The sequence below is a fragment of the Bombina bombina genome, chromosome 3 (genome assembly GCF_027579735.1).
Source record: "Bombina bombina isolate aBomBom1 chromosome 3, aBomBom1.pri, whole genome shotgun sequence".
Classification (NCBI taxonomy): Eukaryota; Metazoa; Chordata; class Amphibia; order Anura; family Bombinatoridae; genus Bombina; species Bombina bombina.
Genome location: NC_069501.1, coordinates 1,005,182,834 through 1,005,201,860, shown reverse-complemented (window position 1 = coordinate 1,005,201,860; position 19,027 = coordinate 1,005,182,834). Strand labels below are relative to the sequence as shown.

The following is a 19,027-nucleotide window of genomic DNA, read 5'->3' as shown; positions in this document are numbered from 1 at the left end:
TAGGTTGGGGACCCAGTGAGAAAAAGACCTTAATATGATCCTGGGCCTATCACCATTTAGCCAAATGCTGTCATTTGCCTTTAATCTAGCTGTGTACATGCAACTGAATGGCAGACCTTGTGCGTTGTGGGCAGTTCATTTCAATGTTTCATATTTTCTTAGGAAAATTGCAAAAGCCTGTATCACCCTTGTTTGTATCTCAGTATGTTTGGTTGAAAGCTAGCGTGGCTATAGGTTAGGGATCCAGGGAGGAAGAGACCTTGGGCCTATCACCATGTGGCCAAATGTTGTAACTACTTTCTGTGTGTTCTATCTATAATCATTAATACAAAGAAATAGAATAAAGAAATCTAAGCTGATTATTTGGCTTCAGAACCCATAAATAAGCACACCTTATTTCTAAATTGATGTGTTACCCATTTATAATAGAGAGAGAAGTAGAAGTAACTAAAAGTCTACCCATTGCGCACCTTCCTTAAGAATAGTTTCTCTGTCATTGCCGCCAATCTTTTGTCGTCCAATAATGAAGCTGGTGGTGTCGGCAAAATATATGAAACCGTACTCTGTGTGGAAGTCAATGGCTCGAGGGTTCATCAAGTTTTCGATGGGAATCATGTGCTCATCTGGAACTTTAGCCCCTATGTCCATCCCTCGTATGATACCAGGGCGTCCTCTGCCATAAACCAGGAAGAGCTCATGCTCAGGCTCTGGAAAAATCAGTAAGCATCATGTTAATTGCCTATCTGTTGGAGTTATCAACTACTCAACTAATTGTCTATGACGCACAGGCATTTTCATTAACAAAACCAAACAAAGTGCCACATTAATAAGTTTTAGCATTAAATGATGTTGTGATTACTTAGTCATTCCTTATAAAGTCATTATCAGATTCTACAGCAAAACAGCAAACGAGTAATGAGTTATTACCAATACAACTATTTTAATTTACTGCTACATTTGCTAGTGTTACATTGATAACCAAAGTGATAAAAATAATGAAAGAAAACAGGTCATACATCACATTAGCAAATTATTCTGAAATGGAACCCTTCCCTCAAATACAGTTTGAACAGTTCTCTAATCAGTGCTCTAGCTACAATAAAAGTGCCATATGGATAGAGCGCTGATTGGAGGAGAAAAGTTCAAACCGTTAACTCACCAAAAAAATATTAATTTTGAAGTGTGTGGTGGAGCATGCGGTATTAGAATGGCACGGCAAGATTAAGAAGTAAATTATAGCGCATCTTCATCAAAAGTGATCAATTAAAGTCCATCTAAAATATCACTAACATTCAGGATCTGATTATAAAAAGTGAAAAGCTTACCATCACATTAAACATTCATGATTGAGATAGGGCACGCAATTTTAAACAACTTTCTAATTTACTTTCATTATAAAATTTGCTTTGTTCTCTTTGTTGAAAGAACTCTAAATTTTATTCATAATACTGAGCTGCTTGTGAGTCCGATGAAAACAAATTAATCTTCATAAATATACATTTTAGGAGCATGTTACAAATACTGTGCATCTGTTTCATGAGCCACATTATTTTCCTCCCCAGTTCAAGGATATAAGATTACAGCAAAACAAAATATTAACTCAACATTGATTATGCTGATTGGCCGCTAAATTTGTTTTCACTACGTAGGTAAATGTATGAGAAGGACCTGAATGGTAAATGCTTACAAGCTCTCTGTAGTTTTAAATAAAGAAGAAAAAAAACAGGTATACATCATCATACTGTTTATTTCTTATAGTTGCTACATAAAGAAAGGGAAATGCATGTTGGGTAACATGCCCCTTTAACAAAACTGGCAAGAAACTAAAACAATATTCTTTCAACAGAGTTTAAAAAGCTGTTCATGTATCTTTTAGGTGCACTGGCAATATTATATTAACTGCATTATGTGTCTGAGGCACCTAATGTAGAGCAAAAGCTATAACAGGGCAGTAACTCACAGAGCCACGCATTTTATTTATGTATTTATACATAACATTAACTATTGCAACTATTAGTATTTGTATAAGAAATGTGTTATATATTATATGCCTACAAGATTGTATGGCTCTTTAATATGAAATGAAACATTTCACACTACTACTTTCCAAATAAATAAATAAAAATCTAGGTTGGAAATAAAAGTGAAAAAACTCACCTTGTGTTTATATGATTTCATCTCACAACCTGTGAAAGGCTTATAGGGATTAGGGATAAAAAAAAAAAACAGAATACAACAGAACTGGAAAACGTTTGATTCCTAATTTGTGAGGGAGATGAAATGTAACATTTGTCGGTAAAATATAAGTGGTTAAAGCAGCGCTTACTTTTACATGACTTTCCATCACTGCCCAGACTGAACCCAGACCGGCAGCGGCATGTTCTGGTTTTGTGACTGTTACCAAGAAGACATATGTCTGAGCATCCTCCGGGTTTTTTGTACTGGTCTGGTTCACAGGCGTGACTCCTCACTTAAGGAAAAGATAACAGAAAATATATAAGTGCTCAATGAAAGAAGCAATGACACATATACAAGATTTTCATTCCAAAACAATCAGTATTCGTATCTCTCAGGGAGCCAAAATACATCTGATCTTTTGCTGACCCACACTGTATACTGTTTATGTTTGAACCATGGACAAAACTTGGAGAATTTAAACAAGAAACTTACCAATATGAAAATTGCTTAGCTGTTCATTTTGATAGTCTCCTATGCACACAGTTAATACAGAAGTAATTCAGAGAAGCATGCATTTGAAGGGCATTGCAAAGCATCTATTAAACTCAACAACCAAGCTGTTTCACAGTGTTAATTATAAAGGTACTTGCCAAATAGCCTTTTTACAATGTACTTCACAGCTTCATTTTCCAAGATACATCCCAATTATATAAATATATATATATATATATTAGTATGAATGCTGAATGCAACTAAAGACTACAAGTTTATATCTAATCTTGTTTCAAAATCTTGTGAGTGCAGATTCATATATGCACACACACATAAATTATGTACAGTCTGTCTGTGTGTGTGCGTGTGTATGTGTGTATTGTGCGTGTTTGTGTGTATATGCGTGGGTATGTATATGTGTGTGTGTGTGCACGTGCGTGTATGTATGTGCTTGCGTATATGTGTGTGCATGTATATGTGTGTGCATGTATATGTGTGTGCGTGTATATGTATGTATGTATGTATGTACGTACGTATGTGTGTATACAATGTTGCTATTGGAAAGTAAATATATATCCTTCTTCAGATATGCATTTATGTGTATAAAGTAAAAAAAAAGGATCTGTTACAAAAACAAATGAATCTGTATTCATGTAACTGCAGTATCAGGAAGCATCCTGTGTAGGAGTAACATTTTGGATTAGTGATGCAGAGCACATTCTGTTTAACAGATGGTGTGTCCCAGCCACGGGCTCATGACTATTCAAGTCCATTTCAAGTTTGTTTGGAGCCGAACAGCAAAACAATATAAATTCACACAAGCATATGTAAATGGTCACACATTACCTGTAGGCTGTCTGCGTTGGTGGTAAATGTGAAGTGCTCCTCCTTTATCGACCCTGGTCACTACCTGATACTCTGTACTGTTGAAGCGATTGATTCGGATGACACTAGTTTTCTGCTGGGCCAGTGCATGGTCAGTGTTGGTGGCGTACAGATAGTTCTCAAATACAGTCAAGCCATACAAGTGCTCAATCTGAGGAAAGCAGACATATAATATTTGTGAACACTGCATAAAAGTCACACATTACATAGGGCAGATACTGACTGATCGCAACAAATCTACCCTTGTCTGCCATGTCATATCTTTATTTAACTCTAATCACAGGTGTGCTGACCTAATATATTATAGCAGTCATGTTCAATCTGAGATTTGCACCATCTTCTACAAACTATATGTTTGTACCTGTACTATGCAAGTATGTTCAGCCTTTTAGTAGGACTGCATGACACCTCATGCTACTTATGTTATACCATGGTGAAACTTTTAACTGTAATCTCACTTTACTCCTCTCACTATTATTAAGAAGTAATGGACATTTAATACAAACATGTTCAATAAAAGGAACAGCAAAGTTTATATGTTTCTATTCTTCTAAGCTCCAGATCACATTCCCCTGAAGTATTATTATTATTATAAGCATTATCATTAATTATTTGTAAAGTGCTATTGAATTCTTTAGATAACAGAGAGTCAGCACACCATCAATATGGACATTGCATGATGTTGCTATAATTGTGTTACAACATGTGGCCGTGCACAATACGAGAGTGCAAAAACAAATACTTTCCTAAACCACTAAGCATTGCAGGCCCTAAAGAATGGAAGGTGCCAGTAAACTCTGTTTGCACTGACATAAGCCATCATCTATCCATACAGATGGACAAGGCAAATACAATACCATACTGGTACCATATTACTTTAGGGACACTGTCATCAAGTATTAAAGTTACTTGTCAATTACTGATCTTATAATTCAAGTATTTCAACTGACTACAAATGTCAGAGGAATAAAGTAACCTTTCAGCAGTTTGCATAGCAGGGAGAATAAAGTACCACTGTGAGGAAAGTCTGATGAATGCTCCTCACCTCTCTATAATTACTGGGTAATACTGAGTGCCAATCAAAGTTCATCTTGTGAGCAGAGTGTTTAATGTCCCTTTAACTCATACAGACCCTTAACTATAGTTGAGAAAGAGTTTGATTCCATTCTTTAAAATAATCTCAATTCTGTTCTTTCAGAAGATGTAGAGACCCCAATCATTGTCTAGTTTACAGAACTACTTCAAATTGGAAGCTCTGTCCAGCTGCCACCACTCCATCTATTTATTCCTTTGTTTAGCTCCAAGAAATCTGGGACTATCTGAAAACTTCCCCCTAAATGCCCAAAACCTGCCCATACTGCCTAAACCCTTGCCCTTGACCACCCAGATCCCAAGCTCCATACATGGTCAATTCCTGCCTTCTTACACTCGATTGCAAGATATAATCTGAACTGCTGCGAGGTATGATAGTGCCACTGATATAGTGCTAAATACACATATTTATCGATTAGTAGATTTCTATATATTTGTTTTATTAAGAAAATATGTAAAAGTTGTTAGTATACTTGCAATTCCAAAAGAACATTTTTATATATAAAACTTACCAATAGACCCTGGATAACGGTGTGTCTATTTTTGCCTTCATAATCAACCACCTCAATATAGTCCAGGTATGCATCGGCCCAGTAGACCAGCCGGTTCACCAGATCAAGTGTGATTCCGTGTGGGAATACAATCTTGCTGTCTACTAACTTGGTCCGGTTCTGCCCATCCATATCACACCTCTCTACTTTGGGAATCTGCCCATAATCAGTGAAAAATACTTTCCTGCAAAGGAAACAAACATGATCTTATGTAACTATGTATATATTCCCACATAAACATACAACTTAATCTGTCACTGCAATTTTATCAATAAATGGTTAATAACTACTCTGTGTTTTACTGGCAAGACATGGTTAAAAATGTCCCTTATGTGTTATAGGTACAATTTGGTTCACCTGTGCATAACTGGCAGAAAACTGCTAAAGATACCCTAAAGTTAAAATTGAACTTTTATGATACATACACACTGGGAAGTTTACAAATTTTTGGAAATTAAAGGATAATTAAACAAACATACATACATACATATATATATATATACACACACACACACACACACACATACATATATATACACACACACACATATATATTTGTATGTATGTATGGTTTAATTATCCTTTACTTTCCAAATATTTGTAAACTTCCCAGTCTATGTATTACAAAATTGGCAGTCATGTTTTTTACACATTAATAACTTTCATATTTTCATGTTTTTTTCTGCTAGAAATGTATAATTCAAGGAACCCATCAATCTTTTTTGGGGGTCAGTGCATAAAATAAAAATGCCTGTGATGTGCATCAAGCTTTACTTGCTTCAAAAGCATTAAAAAAAACTTGTTTGGTAAAACAATTCTGAAACAGTGACTAAAATGTATAGAAAGCAATGAATAATAAAACGGCTTTAATAATTGAATGGAAGGCTGAAAAAGGGGTCATGACCTTTGCTCAGTGAAGCGAAAACTGCCTCGCTTGTCTATGGGTTCATGCATTGTTTATCAGCTGTCAATTGCAGAAGCTATGAAAATCAAGGTCATGGGCAATCATTCAGCAAAAAAAAAAAAAAAGCCCACTAAAACGTTCTATTAAGGTAGACAAGTGATGATGCAACGCCACGTGATAAAGATGGAAATACTTCAGTGACACAATCATGCCACTAACCCAAGTATTACACGGCCCACATGGTGAGCTGAATGCCAGAATACCACAGTGCAATCAATCACCGTCAAGCATTGAAAATTACACCATAAATAACTACTATGGTTTATACAAACACCAGCAGTTGTGTTTATGCTTCAATAAACTGTTTAACAATGAGGTATCTATCATTCTAAAACTGAAAGCGCTAATGCATACAAATAATGGTCAGCAGTTGCAACACAGTATTTTAGTATATAAGTATATTGTTTTCATTTTTATACATTACATTACATTGAGTCGCTTTGATCTTAGAGGCACACAGAAATAATATAAGGCTGTCATGTAAGTTTCAAGGGTACAGCACAAGAGCTCCAATGAAATAAACTACAAAAAAAGTATTGAAATTTTTTGTCAAATGTAAATCGTATAATTTTCGTGGATAACAGAATTTATGTTTACCTGATAAATTACTTTCTCCAACGGTGTGTCCGGTCCACGGCGTCATCCTTACTTGTGGGATATTCTCTTCCCCAACAGGAAATGGCAAAGAGCCCAGCAAAGCTGGTCACATGATCCCTCCTAGGCTCCGCCTTCCCCAGTCATTCGACCGACGTAAAGGAGGAATATTTGCATAGGAGAAATCATATGATACCGTGGTGACTGTAGTTAAAGAAAATAAATTATCAGACCTGATTAAAAAACCAGGGCGGGCCGTGGACCGGACACACCGTTGGAGAAAGTAATTTATCAGGTAAACATAAATTCTGTTTTCTCCAACATAGGTGTGTCCGGTCCACGGCGTCATCCTTACTTGTGGGAACCAATACCAAAGCTTTAGGACACGGATGAAGGGAGGGAGCAAATCAGGTCACCTAGATGGAAGGCACCACGGCTTGCAAAACCTTTCTCCCAAAAATAGCCTCAGAAGAAGCAAAAGTATCAAATTTGTAAAATTTAGTAAAAGTGTGCAGTGAAGACCAAGTCGCTGCCTTACATATCTGATCAACAGAAGCCTCGTTCTTGAAGGCCCATGTGGAAGCCACAGCCCTAGTGGAATGAGCTGTGATTCTTTCAGGAGGCTGCCGTCCGGCAGTCTCGTAAGCCAATCTGATGATGCTTTTAAGCCAAAAAGAGAGAGAGGTAGAAGTTGCTTTTTGACCTCTCCTTTTACCAGAATAAACAACAAACAAGGAAGATGTTTGTCTAAAATCCTTTGTAGCATCTAAATAGAATTTTAGAGCACGAACTACGTCCAAATTGTGCAACAAACGTTCCTTCTTTGAAACTGGATTCGGACACAAAGAAGGCACGACTATCTCCTGGTTAATGTTTTTGTTAGAAACAACTTTCGGAAGAAAACCAGGTTTAGTACGCAAAACCACCTTATCTGCATGGAACACCAGATAAGGAGGAGAACACTGCAGAGCAGATAATTCTGAAACTCTTCTAGCAGAAGAAATTGCAACCAAAAACAAAACTTTCCAAGATAATAACTTAATATCAACGGAATGTAAGGGTTCAAACGGAACCCCCTGAAGAACTGAAAGAACTAAATTGAGACTCCAAGGAGGAGTCAAAGGTTTGTAAACAGGCTTGATTCTAACCAGAGCCTGAACAAAGGCTTGAACATCTGGCACAGCTGCCAGCTTTTTGTGAAGTAACACAGACAAGGCAGAAATCTGTCCCTTCAAGGAACTTGCAGATAATCCTTTCTCCAAACCTTCTTGAAGAAAGGATAGAATCTTAGGAATTTTTATCTTGTCCCAAGGGAATCCTTTAGATTCACACCAACAGATATATTTTTTCCATATTTTGTGGTAGATTTTTCTAGTTACAGGCTTTCTGGCCTGAACAAGAGTATCAATGACAGAATCTGAGAACCCTCGCTTTGATAAGATCAAGCGTTCAATCTCCAAGCAGTCAGTTGGAGTGAGACCAGATTCGGATGTTCGAACGGACCTTGAACAAGAAGGTCCCGTCTCAAAGGTAGCTTCCATGGTGGAGCCGATGACATATTCACCAGGTCTGCATACCAAGTCCTGCGTGGCCACGCAGGAGCTATCAAGATCACCGATGCCCTCTCCTGATTGATCCTGGCTACCAGCCTGGGGATGAGAGGAAACGGCGGGAATACATAAGCTAGTTTGAAGGTCCAAGGTGCTACTAGTGCATCTACTAGAGTCGCCTTGGGATCCCTGGATCTGGACCCGTAGCAAGGAACCTTGAAGTTCTGACGAGAGGCCATCAGATCCATGTCTGGAATGCCCCACAACTGAGTAATTTGGGCAAAGATTTCCGGATGGAGTTCCCACTCCCCCGGATGAAATGTCTGACGACTCAGAAAATCCGCTTCCCAATTTTCCACTCCTGGGATGTGGATTGCAGACAAGTGGCAGGAGTGAGTCTCCGCCCATTGAATGATTTTGGTCACTTCTTCCATCGCCAGGGAACTCCTTGTTCCCCCCTGATGGTTGATGTACGCAACAGTCGTCATGTTGTCTGATTGAAACCGTATGAATTTGGCCTTTGCTAGCTGAGGCCAAGCCTTGAGAGCATTGAATATCGCTCTCAGTTCCAGAATATTTATCGGGAGAAGAGATTCTTCCCGAGACCAAAGACCCTGAGCTTTCAGGGGTCCCCAGACCGCGCCCCAGCCCACCAGACTGGCGTCGGTCGTGACAATGACCCACTCTGGTCTGCGGAAGCTCATCCCCTGTGACAGGTTGTCCAGGGACAGCCACCAACGGAGTGAATCTCTGGTCCTCTGATCTACTTGTATCGTCGGAGACAAGTCTGTATAATCCCCATTCCACTGACTGAGCATGCACAGTTGTAATGGTCTTAGATGAATTCGCGCAAAAGGAACTATGTCCATTGCCGCTACCATCAAACCTATTACTTCCATGCACTGCGCTATGGAAGGAAGAGGAACAGAATGAAGTATTTGACAAGAGTTTAGAAGTTTTGATTTTCTGGCCTCTGTCAGAAAAATCCTCATTTCTAAGGAGTCTATTATTGTTCCCAAGAAGGGAACCCTTGTTGACGGAGATAGAGAACTTTTTTCTACGTTCACTTTCCACCCGTGAGATCTGAGAAAGGCCAGGACAATGTCCGTGTGAGCCTTTGCTTGTGGAAGGGACGACGCTTGAATCAGAATGTCGTCCAAGTAAGGTACTACTGCAATGCCCCTTGGTCTTAGCACCGCTAGAAGGGAACCTAGCACCTTTGTGAAAATTCTTGGAGCAGTGGCTAATCCGAACGGAAGTGCCACAAACTGGTAATGCTTGTCCAGAAATGCGAACCTTAGGAACCGATGATGTTCCTTGTGGATAGGAATATGTAGATACGCATCCTTTAAATCCACCGTGGTCATGAATTGACCTTCCTGGATGGAAGGAAGAATTGTTCGAATGGTTTCCATTTTGAACGATGGAACCTTGAGAAACTTGTTTAGGATCTTGAGATCTAAGATTGGTCTGAATGTTCCCTCTTTTTTGGGAACTACGAACAGATTGGAGTAGAACCCCATCCCTTGTTCTCCTAATGGAACAGGATGAATCACTCCCATTTTTAACAGGTCTTCTACACAATGTAAGAATGCCTGTTTTTTTATGTGGTCTGAAGACAATTGAGACCTGTGGAACCTCCCCCTCGGGGGAAGCCCCTTGAATTCCAGAAGATAACCTTGGGAGACTATTTCTAGCGCCCAAGGATCCAGAACATCTCTTGCCCAAGCCTGAGCGAAGAGAGAGAGTCTGCCCCCCACCAGATCCGGTCCCGGATCGGGGGCCAACATCTCATGCTGTCTTGGTAGCAGTGGCAGGTTTCTTGGCTGGCCTGCTTACCTTTGTTCCAGCCTTGCATTGGCCTCCAGGCTGGCTTGGCTTGAGAAGTATTACCCTCTTGCTTAGAGGACGTAGCACTTGGGGCTGGTCCGTTTCTGCGAAAGGGACGAAAATTAGGTTTATTTTTGGCCTTGAAAGACCTATCCTGAGGAAGGGCGTGGCCCTTGCCCCCAGTGATATCAGAAATAATCTCTTTCAAGTCAGGGCCAAACAGCGTTTTCCCCTTGAAAGGAATGTTAAGCAATTTGTTCTTGGAAGACGCATCCGCTGACCAAGATTTTAGCCAAAGCGTTCTGCGCGCCACAATAGCAAACCCAGAATTTTTCGCCGCTAATCTAGCCAATTGCAAAGTGGCGTCTAGGGTGAAAGAGTTAGCCAATTTGAGAGCATGAATTCTGTCCAAAATCTCCTCATAAGAAGAATCTTTATTGAGCGCCTTTTCTAGTTCATCGAACCAGAAACACGCTGCTGTAGTGACAGGAACAATGCATGAAATTGGTTGTAGAAGGTAACCTTGCTGAACAAACATCTTTTTAAGCAAACCCTCTCATTTTTTATCCATAGGATCTTTGAAAGCACAACTATCTTCTATGGGTATAGTGGTGCGTTTGTTTAGAGTAGAAACCGCCCCCTCGACCTTGGGGACTGTCTGCCATAAGTCCTTTCTGGGGTCGACCATAGGAAACAATTTCTTAAATATAGGGGGAGGGACGAAAGGTATGCCGGGCCTTTCCCATTCTTTGTTTACAATGTCCGCCACCCGCTTGGGTATAGGAAAAGCTTCGGGGGGCCCCGGGACCTCTAGGAACTTGTCCATTTTACATAATTTCTCTGGAATGACCAAATTCTCACAATCATCCAGAGTAGATAACACCTCCTTAAGCAGGGCGCGGAGATGTTCCAATTTAAATTTAAATGTAATCACATCAGGTTCAGCTTGTTGAGAAATTTTCCCTGAATCTGAAATTTCTCCCTCAGACAAAACCTCCCTGGCCCCCTCAGACTGGTGTAGGGGCACTTCAGAACCAATATCATCAGCGTCCTCATGCTCTTCAGTATTTTCTAAAACAGAGCAGTCGCGCTTTCGCTGATAAGTGGGCATTTTGGCTAAAATGTTTTTGATAGAATTATCCATTACAGCCGTTAATTGTTGCATAGTAAGGAGTATTGGCGCACTAGATGTACTAGGGGCCTCCTGTGTGGGCAAGACTGGTGTAGACGAAGGAGGGGATGATGCAGTACCATGCTTACTCCCCTCACTTGAGGAATCATCTTGGGCATCATTTTCTCTAAATTTTGTGTCACATAAATCACATCTATTTAAATGAGAAGGAACCTTGGCTTCCCCACATACAGAACACAGTCTATCTGGTAGTTCAGACATGTTAAACAGGCATAAACTTGATAACAAAGTACAAAAAACGTTTTAAAATAAAACCGTTACTGTCACTTTAAATTTTAAACTGAACACACTTTATTACTGCAAATGTGAAAAAGTATGAAGGAATTGTTCAAAATTCACCAAAATTTCACCACAGTGTCTTAAAGCCTTAAAAGTATTGCACACCAAATTTGAAAGCTTTAACTCTTAAAATAACGGAACCGGAGCCGTTTTTATATTTAACCCCTTTACAGTCCCTGGTATCTGCTTTGCTGAGACCCAACCAAGCCCAAAGGGGAATACGATACCATATGACGCCTTCAGAAAGTCTTTTCTATGTATCAGAGCTCCTCACACATGCATCTGCATGTCATGCTTCCCAAAAACAAGTGCGCAATAGAGGCGCGAAAATGAGGCTCTGCCTATGATTAGGGAAAGCCCCTAGAGAATAAGGTGTCCAATACAGTGCCTGCCGGTTATTTTACATAATTCCCAAGAATAAAATAATTCCTCAAAGCTATGAAGTATTAAAATATGCTTATATATCAATCGTTTTAGCCCAGAAAATGTCTACAGTCTTAAAAGCCCTTGTGAAGCCCTTTTTTTCTTATGTAATAAAATGGCTTACCGGATCCCATAGGGAAAATGACAGCTTCCAGCATTACATCGTCTTGTTAGAAATGTGTCATACCTCAAGCAGCAAAAGTCTGCTCACTGTTTCCCCCAACTGAAGTTAATTCCTCTCAACAGTCCTGTGTGGAAACAGCCATCGATTTTAGTAACGGTTGCTAAAATCATTTTCCTCTTACAAACAGAAATCTTCATCACCTTTCTGTTTCAGAGTAAATAGTACATACCAGCACTATTTTAAAATAACAAACTCTTGATTGAATAATAAAAACTACAGTTAAACACCAAAAAACTCTAAGCCATCTCCGTGGAGATGTTGCCTGTACAACGGCAAAGAGAATGACTGGGGAAGGCGGAGCCTAGGAGGGATCATGTGACCAGCTTTGCTGGGCTCTTTGCCATTTCCTGTTGGGGAAGAGAATATCCCACAAGTAAGGATGACGCCGTGGACCGGACACACCTATGTTGGAGAAATATAAGTTTACTTCTATTATCTTCCTATACCAACCACCAGTCCATTTTGGATTACCTACCCCCCCCCCCAATCCCACAATTCTGCATCCAGCCAGGGGCTTATTTCTAGAAGGGTTACTTAGGCCAAGGCCTAAGGCAGTTAACTACAATAGACTGCATACATTAAAAAGCTGCCAATGATGTGCCATTGAATTATATAAGGGGATTGTATATCTATGAAATATAAATGTCTGCTCGCATAAAGAGAATAACTGGTGTGTATGTATTTATATAGGAAGCCTTTATGGGGTAGTAGTTGTGAGTTACAGTGAGGTTGTACCTGGGCCAGGGCAAAAACAACACCATGCACACCTCTGCTCCACATAAGGCAACTAACAGGTACAACCATGCTGGTTTTGTTTTAGACAAATATCAAAATGGAAAATGCTGCTTGGTGAAATGGAACAAACAGCAATAAGTCAAGTTACCATGAGAACACTCGCTGCTGATGTGTGTTATTTTCCTTCTAACAATGGAAAAGGAATAAAAATTGCAAAGGAGGAAGACAGCCCTTAAATAAATATTTTTAAAAAAATAGTCACCATCTATTTTGCTATTATGCAGCAACTTTATATATACACACTATATATATATATATATATATATATATATATATATATATATATATACATACACAAACATACACCCACACACATTTCACCATTAAAGTGTATGGGATTTTTTCTAGATAATTTATTACTTTTATCTAAAATGACAACAATAACTCCATAGTCAGTCATGCTACTGTGCCACTACAGATAGGAATATGATCTCTGATTGGAGAATATATAAGTATGCCACTCTTATTGGCATAATGGTAGTATTACAAAGCTCAGGAGTTCACCATTAAAATCTATGACATATATTGGTATCTTTAAAGATAAATAATTTGCTAAGCTTTTCTAAAGAATTGTGACTAACCCTATAGAATATTCCTTTTCAAAGTCATTTTTAAAATATGCATAGAATCTACCACATTTCAAAAAGGTTATAAATTGATTTGCATTTTGCATTTTAATGAGTGAAATAAGTATTTGATCCCTTTTCAAAACATAACTTATTACTTGGTGGCAAAAGCCTTGTTGGCAATCACAGAGGTCAGACGTTTCTTGTAGTTGGCCACCAGGTTTGCACTCCTCTTTGCAGATCCTCTCCACGCCTTTAAGGTTTCGAGGCTGATGTTTGGCAACTCAAACCTTCAGCTCCCTCCACAGATTTTCTATGGGATTAAGGTCTGGAGACTGACTAGGCCATTCCAGGACCTTAATGTGCTTCTTCTTGAGCCACTCCTTTGTTGCCTTGGCCTTGTGTTTTGGGTCACTGTCATGCTGGAATACCCATCCAAGACCCATTTTCAATGCCCTGGCTGAGGGAAGGAGGTTCTCACCGTTGAATACATGGCCCTGTCCATCGTCCCTTTGATGCAGTAAAGTTGTCCTGTCCCCTTAGCAAAAAAACATCCCCAAAGCATAATGTTTCCACCTTTATATTTGACGGTGGGGATGGTGTTCTTGGGGTCATAGGCAGCATTCCTCCTCCTCCAAACACGGCGAGTTGAGTTGATGCCAAAGAGCTTGATTTTGGTCTCATCTCACTACAACATTTTCACCCAGTTCTCTTCTGAATCATTCAGATTTTCATTGGCAAACTTCAGACGGGCCTGTACATGTGCTTTCTTTAGCAGGGGGACCTTGTGGGCGCTGCAGGATTTCAGTCCTTCACGGCGTAGTGTGTTACCAATTGTTTTATTGGTAGGCTGACCATATTGCCGCTTTAAGAAGGAACACATATGAAAAATACATATGTGAGGGTTCTTATACAAAACCATTTCTTTAAACAGCCCTGACACATGTATTTTTCATATGTGCCCCTTTTTAAAGTGGCAATATGGTCAGCCTATTTATTGGTGACTATGGTCCCAGCTGACTTGAGATCATTGACAAGATCCTCCCGTGTAGTTCTGGGCAGTTCCTCACTGTTCTCATGATCATTGAAACTCCACGAGGTGAGATCTTGCATGGAGCCCCAGACCAAGGGAGATTGACAGTTATTTTGTGTTTCTTCCATCTGCGAATAATCACACAAACCGTTGTCACCTTCTCACCAAGCTGCTTGGCGATGGTCTTGTAGCCCATTCCAGCCTTGTGTAGGTCTACAATCTTGTCCCTGACATCCTTGGACAGCTCTTTAGTCTTGGCCATGGTGCAGAGTTTGGAATCTGATTGATTGATTGCTTCTGGGGACAGGTATCTTTTAAACAGGTAACAAGCTGAGATTAGGAGCACACCCTTTAAGAGAGTGCTCCTAATCTCAGTTTATTACCTGTATGAAAGACACATGGGAGCCATGTCTGGATTTTTGTTGTTGTTATTCTGTCTCTCACTGTTCAAATAAACGTACCATTAAAATTATAGACTGATCTTTTCTTTGTCAGTGGGCAAACGTACAAAATCAGCAGGGGATCAAATATTTGTTCCCCTCACTGTATATCGAAGATACAAATAATGGTCTATAGTTAACCCCTTAAAGACACACGTCGTACAGGGTACATCTTGCACAAACTGGTCTTTAAAGACCAGCGACGTACCCTGTACAATGTTAGGGGTTTAAAGCGGCTGGAAGCGATCCTGATCGCTTCCAGACGCTTTCCGGTTATTGCAGTGATGCCTCGATATCGAGGCATCCTGCAATAACCCTTCTTACCCCTCCGGTGCAGAGAGAGGCACTCTGTGGCCCTCTCTGCACCGGACATCGATGGCCCAAAATTGTTGGTGGGTGGGAGCCCAAGTGGGAGGCTGGTGGGCGGCCATCAATGGCTTTTTTAATTAAGAGGGGGGCGGGATCGGGGGCGTGGTCGCTTTGGGAATGCACGGGCAGACGTGTGCACGGGGAGGGAGCGGATGAGAACCGCTGCACTACAGAAAAAAATAATACTTATAAAGTGGGAGAAAGGGGAGAGGGAATGGGTTAATAAATAGCTAAGGGATCTGGGAGGGGGATGGTCTTTGTGGGGGGAAGCTACACTACAGAAAACAAAATATATATATATATATATATATATATATATATATATATGTATAAACTGGGTACTGGCAGACAGCTTCCAGTACCCAATATGGCTCCAAATAAGGTAGAGGGGGAGAGTTAGAGAGCTGTTGGGGGGGGGGGGGGCTAAGGGGGGACCCTACAACGCAGCATATGTAAATATGCTATTAGAAAAAAAGATGCCTTTTTATTTTAGTACTGGCAGACTTTCTGCCAGTACTTAAGATGGCGGGGACAATTGTGGGGTGGGGGAGAGAAGAGAGCTGTTTGGGAGGGATCAGGGGGTGTGATGTGTCAGGTGGGAGGCTGATCTCTACACTAAAGTTAAAATCAACCCTGCAAGCTCCCTACAAGCTATCTAATTAACCCCTGCACTGCTGGCCATAATACACGTGTGATGCGCAGCAGCATTTAGCGGCCTTCTAATTACCAAAAAGCAACGCCAGAGTCATATATCTCTGCTATTTCTGAACAAAGGGGATCCCAGAGAAGCATTTACAACCATTTATGCCATACTTGCACAAGTTATTTGTAAATAATTTCAGTGAGAAACCTAAAATTGTGAAAAATGTAACTTTTTTTTTAATTTGATCACATTTGGCGGTGAAATAGTGGCATGAAATATACCAAGATGGGCCTAGATCACTACTTGGGGTTGTCTACTACACTACACTAAAGCTAACACAAACAGAAAAATATTTTTCGGCGCCAATAATGTCCGGAAATGACACACTCACATCATAGATTACATAACCTTGTGAAAGACTTGGCGTCAACTAAGATGCCGGAAATTACGAATTTGCGTCAACGAACGTAAATTTGCGTCAAAAAAATCTTGCGTCAAGAATGACGCAATAAACTTTGGCATTTTGCGCCCTCATGAGCCTAATTCTGCCCGCGAAATTGAAAGACAGTCAATTTGAAAAAAGAGACTAAACCCCAGGTAAGAAATACATTTTCCTAAAAAATGCATTTTCCAGATATGAAACTGACAGTCTGCAAAAGGAAAAATACTGAAAACCTGAATCATGGCAAATATAAGTACAATACATATATTTAGAACTTTATATAAAGAAATAAAGTGCCAAACCATAGCTGAGAGTGTCTTAAGTAATGAAAACATACTTACCAAAAGACACCCATCCACATATAGCAGATAGCCAAACCAGTACTGAAACGGTTATCAGTAGAGGTAATGGAATATGAGAGTATATCGTCGATCTGAAAAGGGAGGTAGGAGATGAATCTCTACGACCGATAACAGAGAACCTATGAAATAGATCCGTGACAAAAATCATTGCATTCAATAGGTGATACTCCCTTCACATCCCTCTGACATTCACTGTACTCTGAGAGGAATCGGGCTTCAAAATGCTGAGAAGCGCATATCAACGTAGAAATCTTAGCACAAACTTACTTCACCACCTCTATAGGAGGCAAAGTTTGTAAAACTGAATTGTGGGTGTGGTGAGGGGTTTATTTATAGGCATTTTGAGGTTTGGGAAACTTTGCCCCTCCTGGTAGGATTGTATATCCCATACGTCACTAGCTCATGGACTCTTGCCAATTACATGAAAGAAATTAACCTTAGAAGCTCCCTACATGCTCCCTAATTAACCCCTTCACTGCTGGGTATAATACACGTGTGATGCGCAGTAGCATTTAGCAGCCTTTTAATTACCAAAAAGCAACGCCAAAGCCATATATATCTGCTATTTCAGAACAAAAAGGATCCCAGAGAAGCATTTACAACCATTTATGCCATAATCGCACAAGTTGTTTGTAAATAATTTCAGTGAGAAACCTAAAGTTTGTGAAAAAATTTGTGAAAAAATTTGTGAAAAAGCGAACAATTTTTTTTTATTTGATCGCATTTGGCAGTGAAATGGTGGCATGAAATATACCAAAATGCGCCTTGATCAATACTTTGGGATGTCTTCTAAAAAAAATATATATACATGTCAAGGGATATTCAGGGATTCCTGAAAGATATTAGTGTCCCAATCTAACTAGCGCTAATTTTGAAAAAAATTGGTTTGGAAATAGCAAAGTGCAACTTGTATTTATTGCCCTATAACTTGCAAAAAAAAGCAAAGAACATGTAAATATTGGGTATTTCTAAACTCAGGACAAAATTTAGAAACTATTTAGCATGGGTGTTTTTTGGTGGTTGTAGATGTGTAACAGATTTTGGGGGTCAAAGTTAGAAAAAGTGTGTTTTTTTCCATTTTTTCTCATATTTTATATATTTTTTTTATAGTATATTATAAGATATGATGAAAATAAGGGTATCTTTAGAAAGTCCATTTAATGGCGAGAAAAACGGTATATAATATGTGTGGGTACAGTAAATGAGTAAGAGGAAAATTACAGCTAAACACAAACACCGCAGAAATGTAAAAATGGCCTTGGTCCTTAAGGGGTTAAAAAAAACTAGAAATTTGACTGTGAAATTATAGCAGTCAGTGGAGGGGGGCGGGATCGTGGGCGGGGATATCCGGGGGCGCGCACGGACGAAAGAAATTGAAAAATGGCCTTGTCCTTAAGGGGTTAATATCTTTCTAAATGGTTCAGTGTATTCAAAAAGTATTACAAATGATTTAAAACTACATTTGGCTTACATGTATAAGCTGTATTATAACAAGTAAATATTTCCTAAATTACATAAGATATGTTTTACACCTTTTACCATCCCCTCTCTAAACTGTCCCATGTTACAGATTGAAATATTCCAAAATCCTAACTATTCCAATATCCAAACCCCAAGCAGTTTGGATAATGGGTTTTCTATCTATCTATGTATACACACATATATTTGTTTCATACATATACTTAAATATATATATATATATATATATATATATATGTATATAAATGAAATGGAAACATTGTCACTTTTCGTCTGGGAATGTTTCACCTAAAGGGCAAAGGTCACGTGAGTGCATTTGTTTTGGAGAAAATAAAAGAAAAACATTATTTTGCAATCCTTATTCCAGAAATATATATATATTTTTTTTAAGAATCCAGATGTTTTTGTTGTGTAATAGCCTAATTTTCTGACCCACTGCATACACAGGAAGTATCAGCAAAAATATACATGCCTGCTGCTGTTCCCAAGATATATAGTGCCCAGGTGCATTGGAAGAGATATAACAAGCAAACAAAAATAATATTCTCTTTATCTTTTTTCAATATAAAATTGTAACACACAACTCTAATCCTCCGACAGAACCTGAATTCCTAAAAAAAAAAATTTAATCTATATAAAAAAAAAGTAAAAGACCTTCTATAGTTTCAATCAAGTTGATTGTTG

General features: G+C 39.3%; 1 protein-coding gene across 1 annotated transcript in view; it reads right to left on the bottom strand.

Moving 5' to 3' along the window:
- LRP1 (LDL receptor related protein 1) overlaps positions 1–19,027 on the bottom strand; it is a 595,167-nt gene that overhangs the window by 320,092 nt on the left and 256,048 nt on the right. The window contains 4 exon segments of the mRNA XM_053708175.1: positions 471–707; positions 2,327–2,470; positions 3,517–3,706; positions 5,160–5,382. Of these exon segments, the coding sequence (XP_053564150.1) occupies positions 471–707; positions 2,327–2,470; positions 3,517–3,706; positions 5,160–5,382 (794 nt within the window).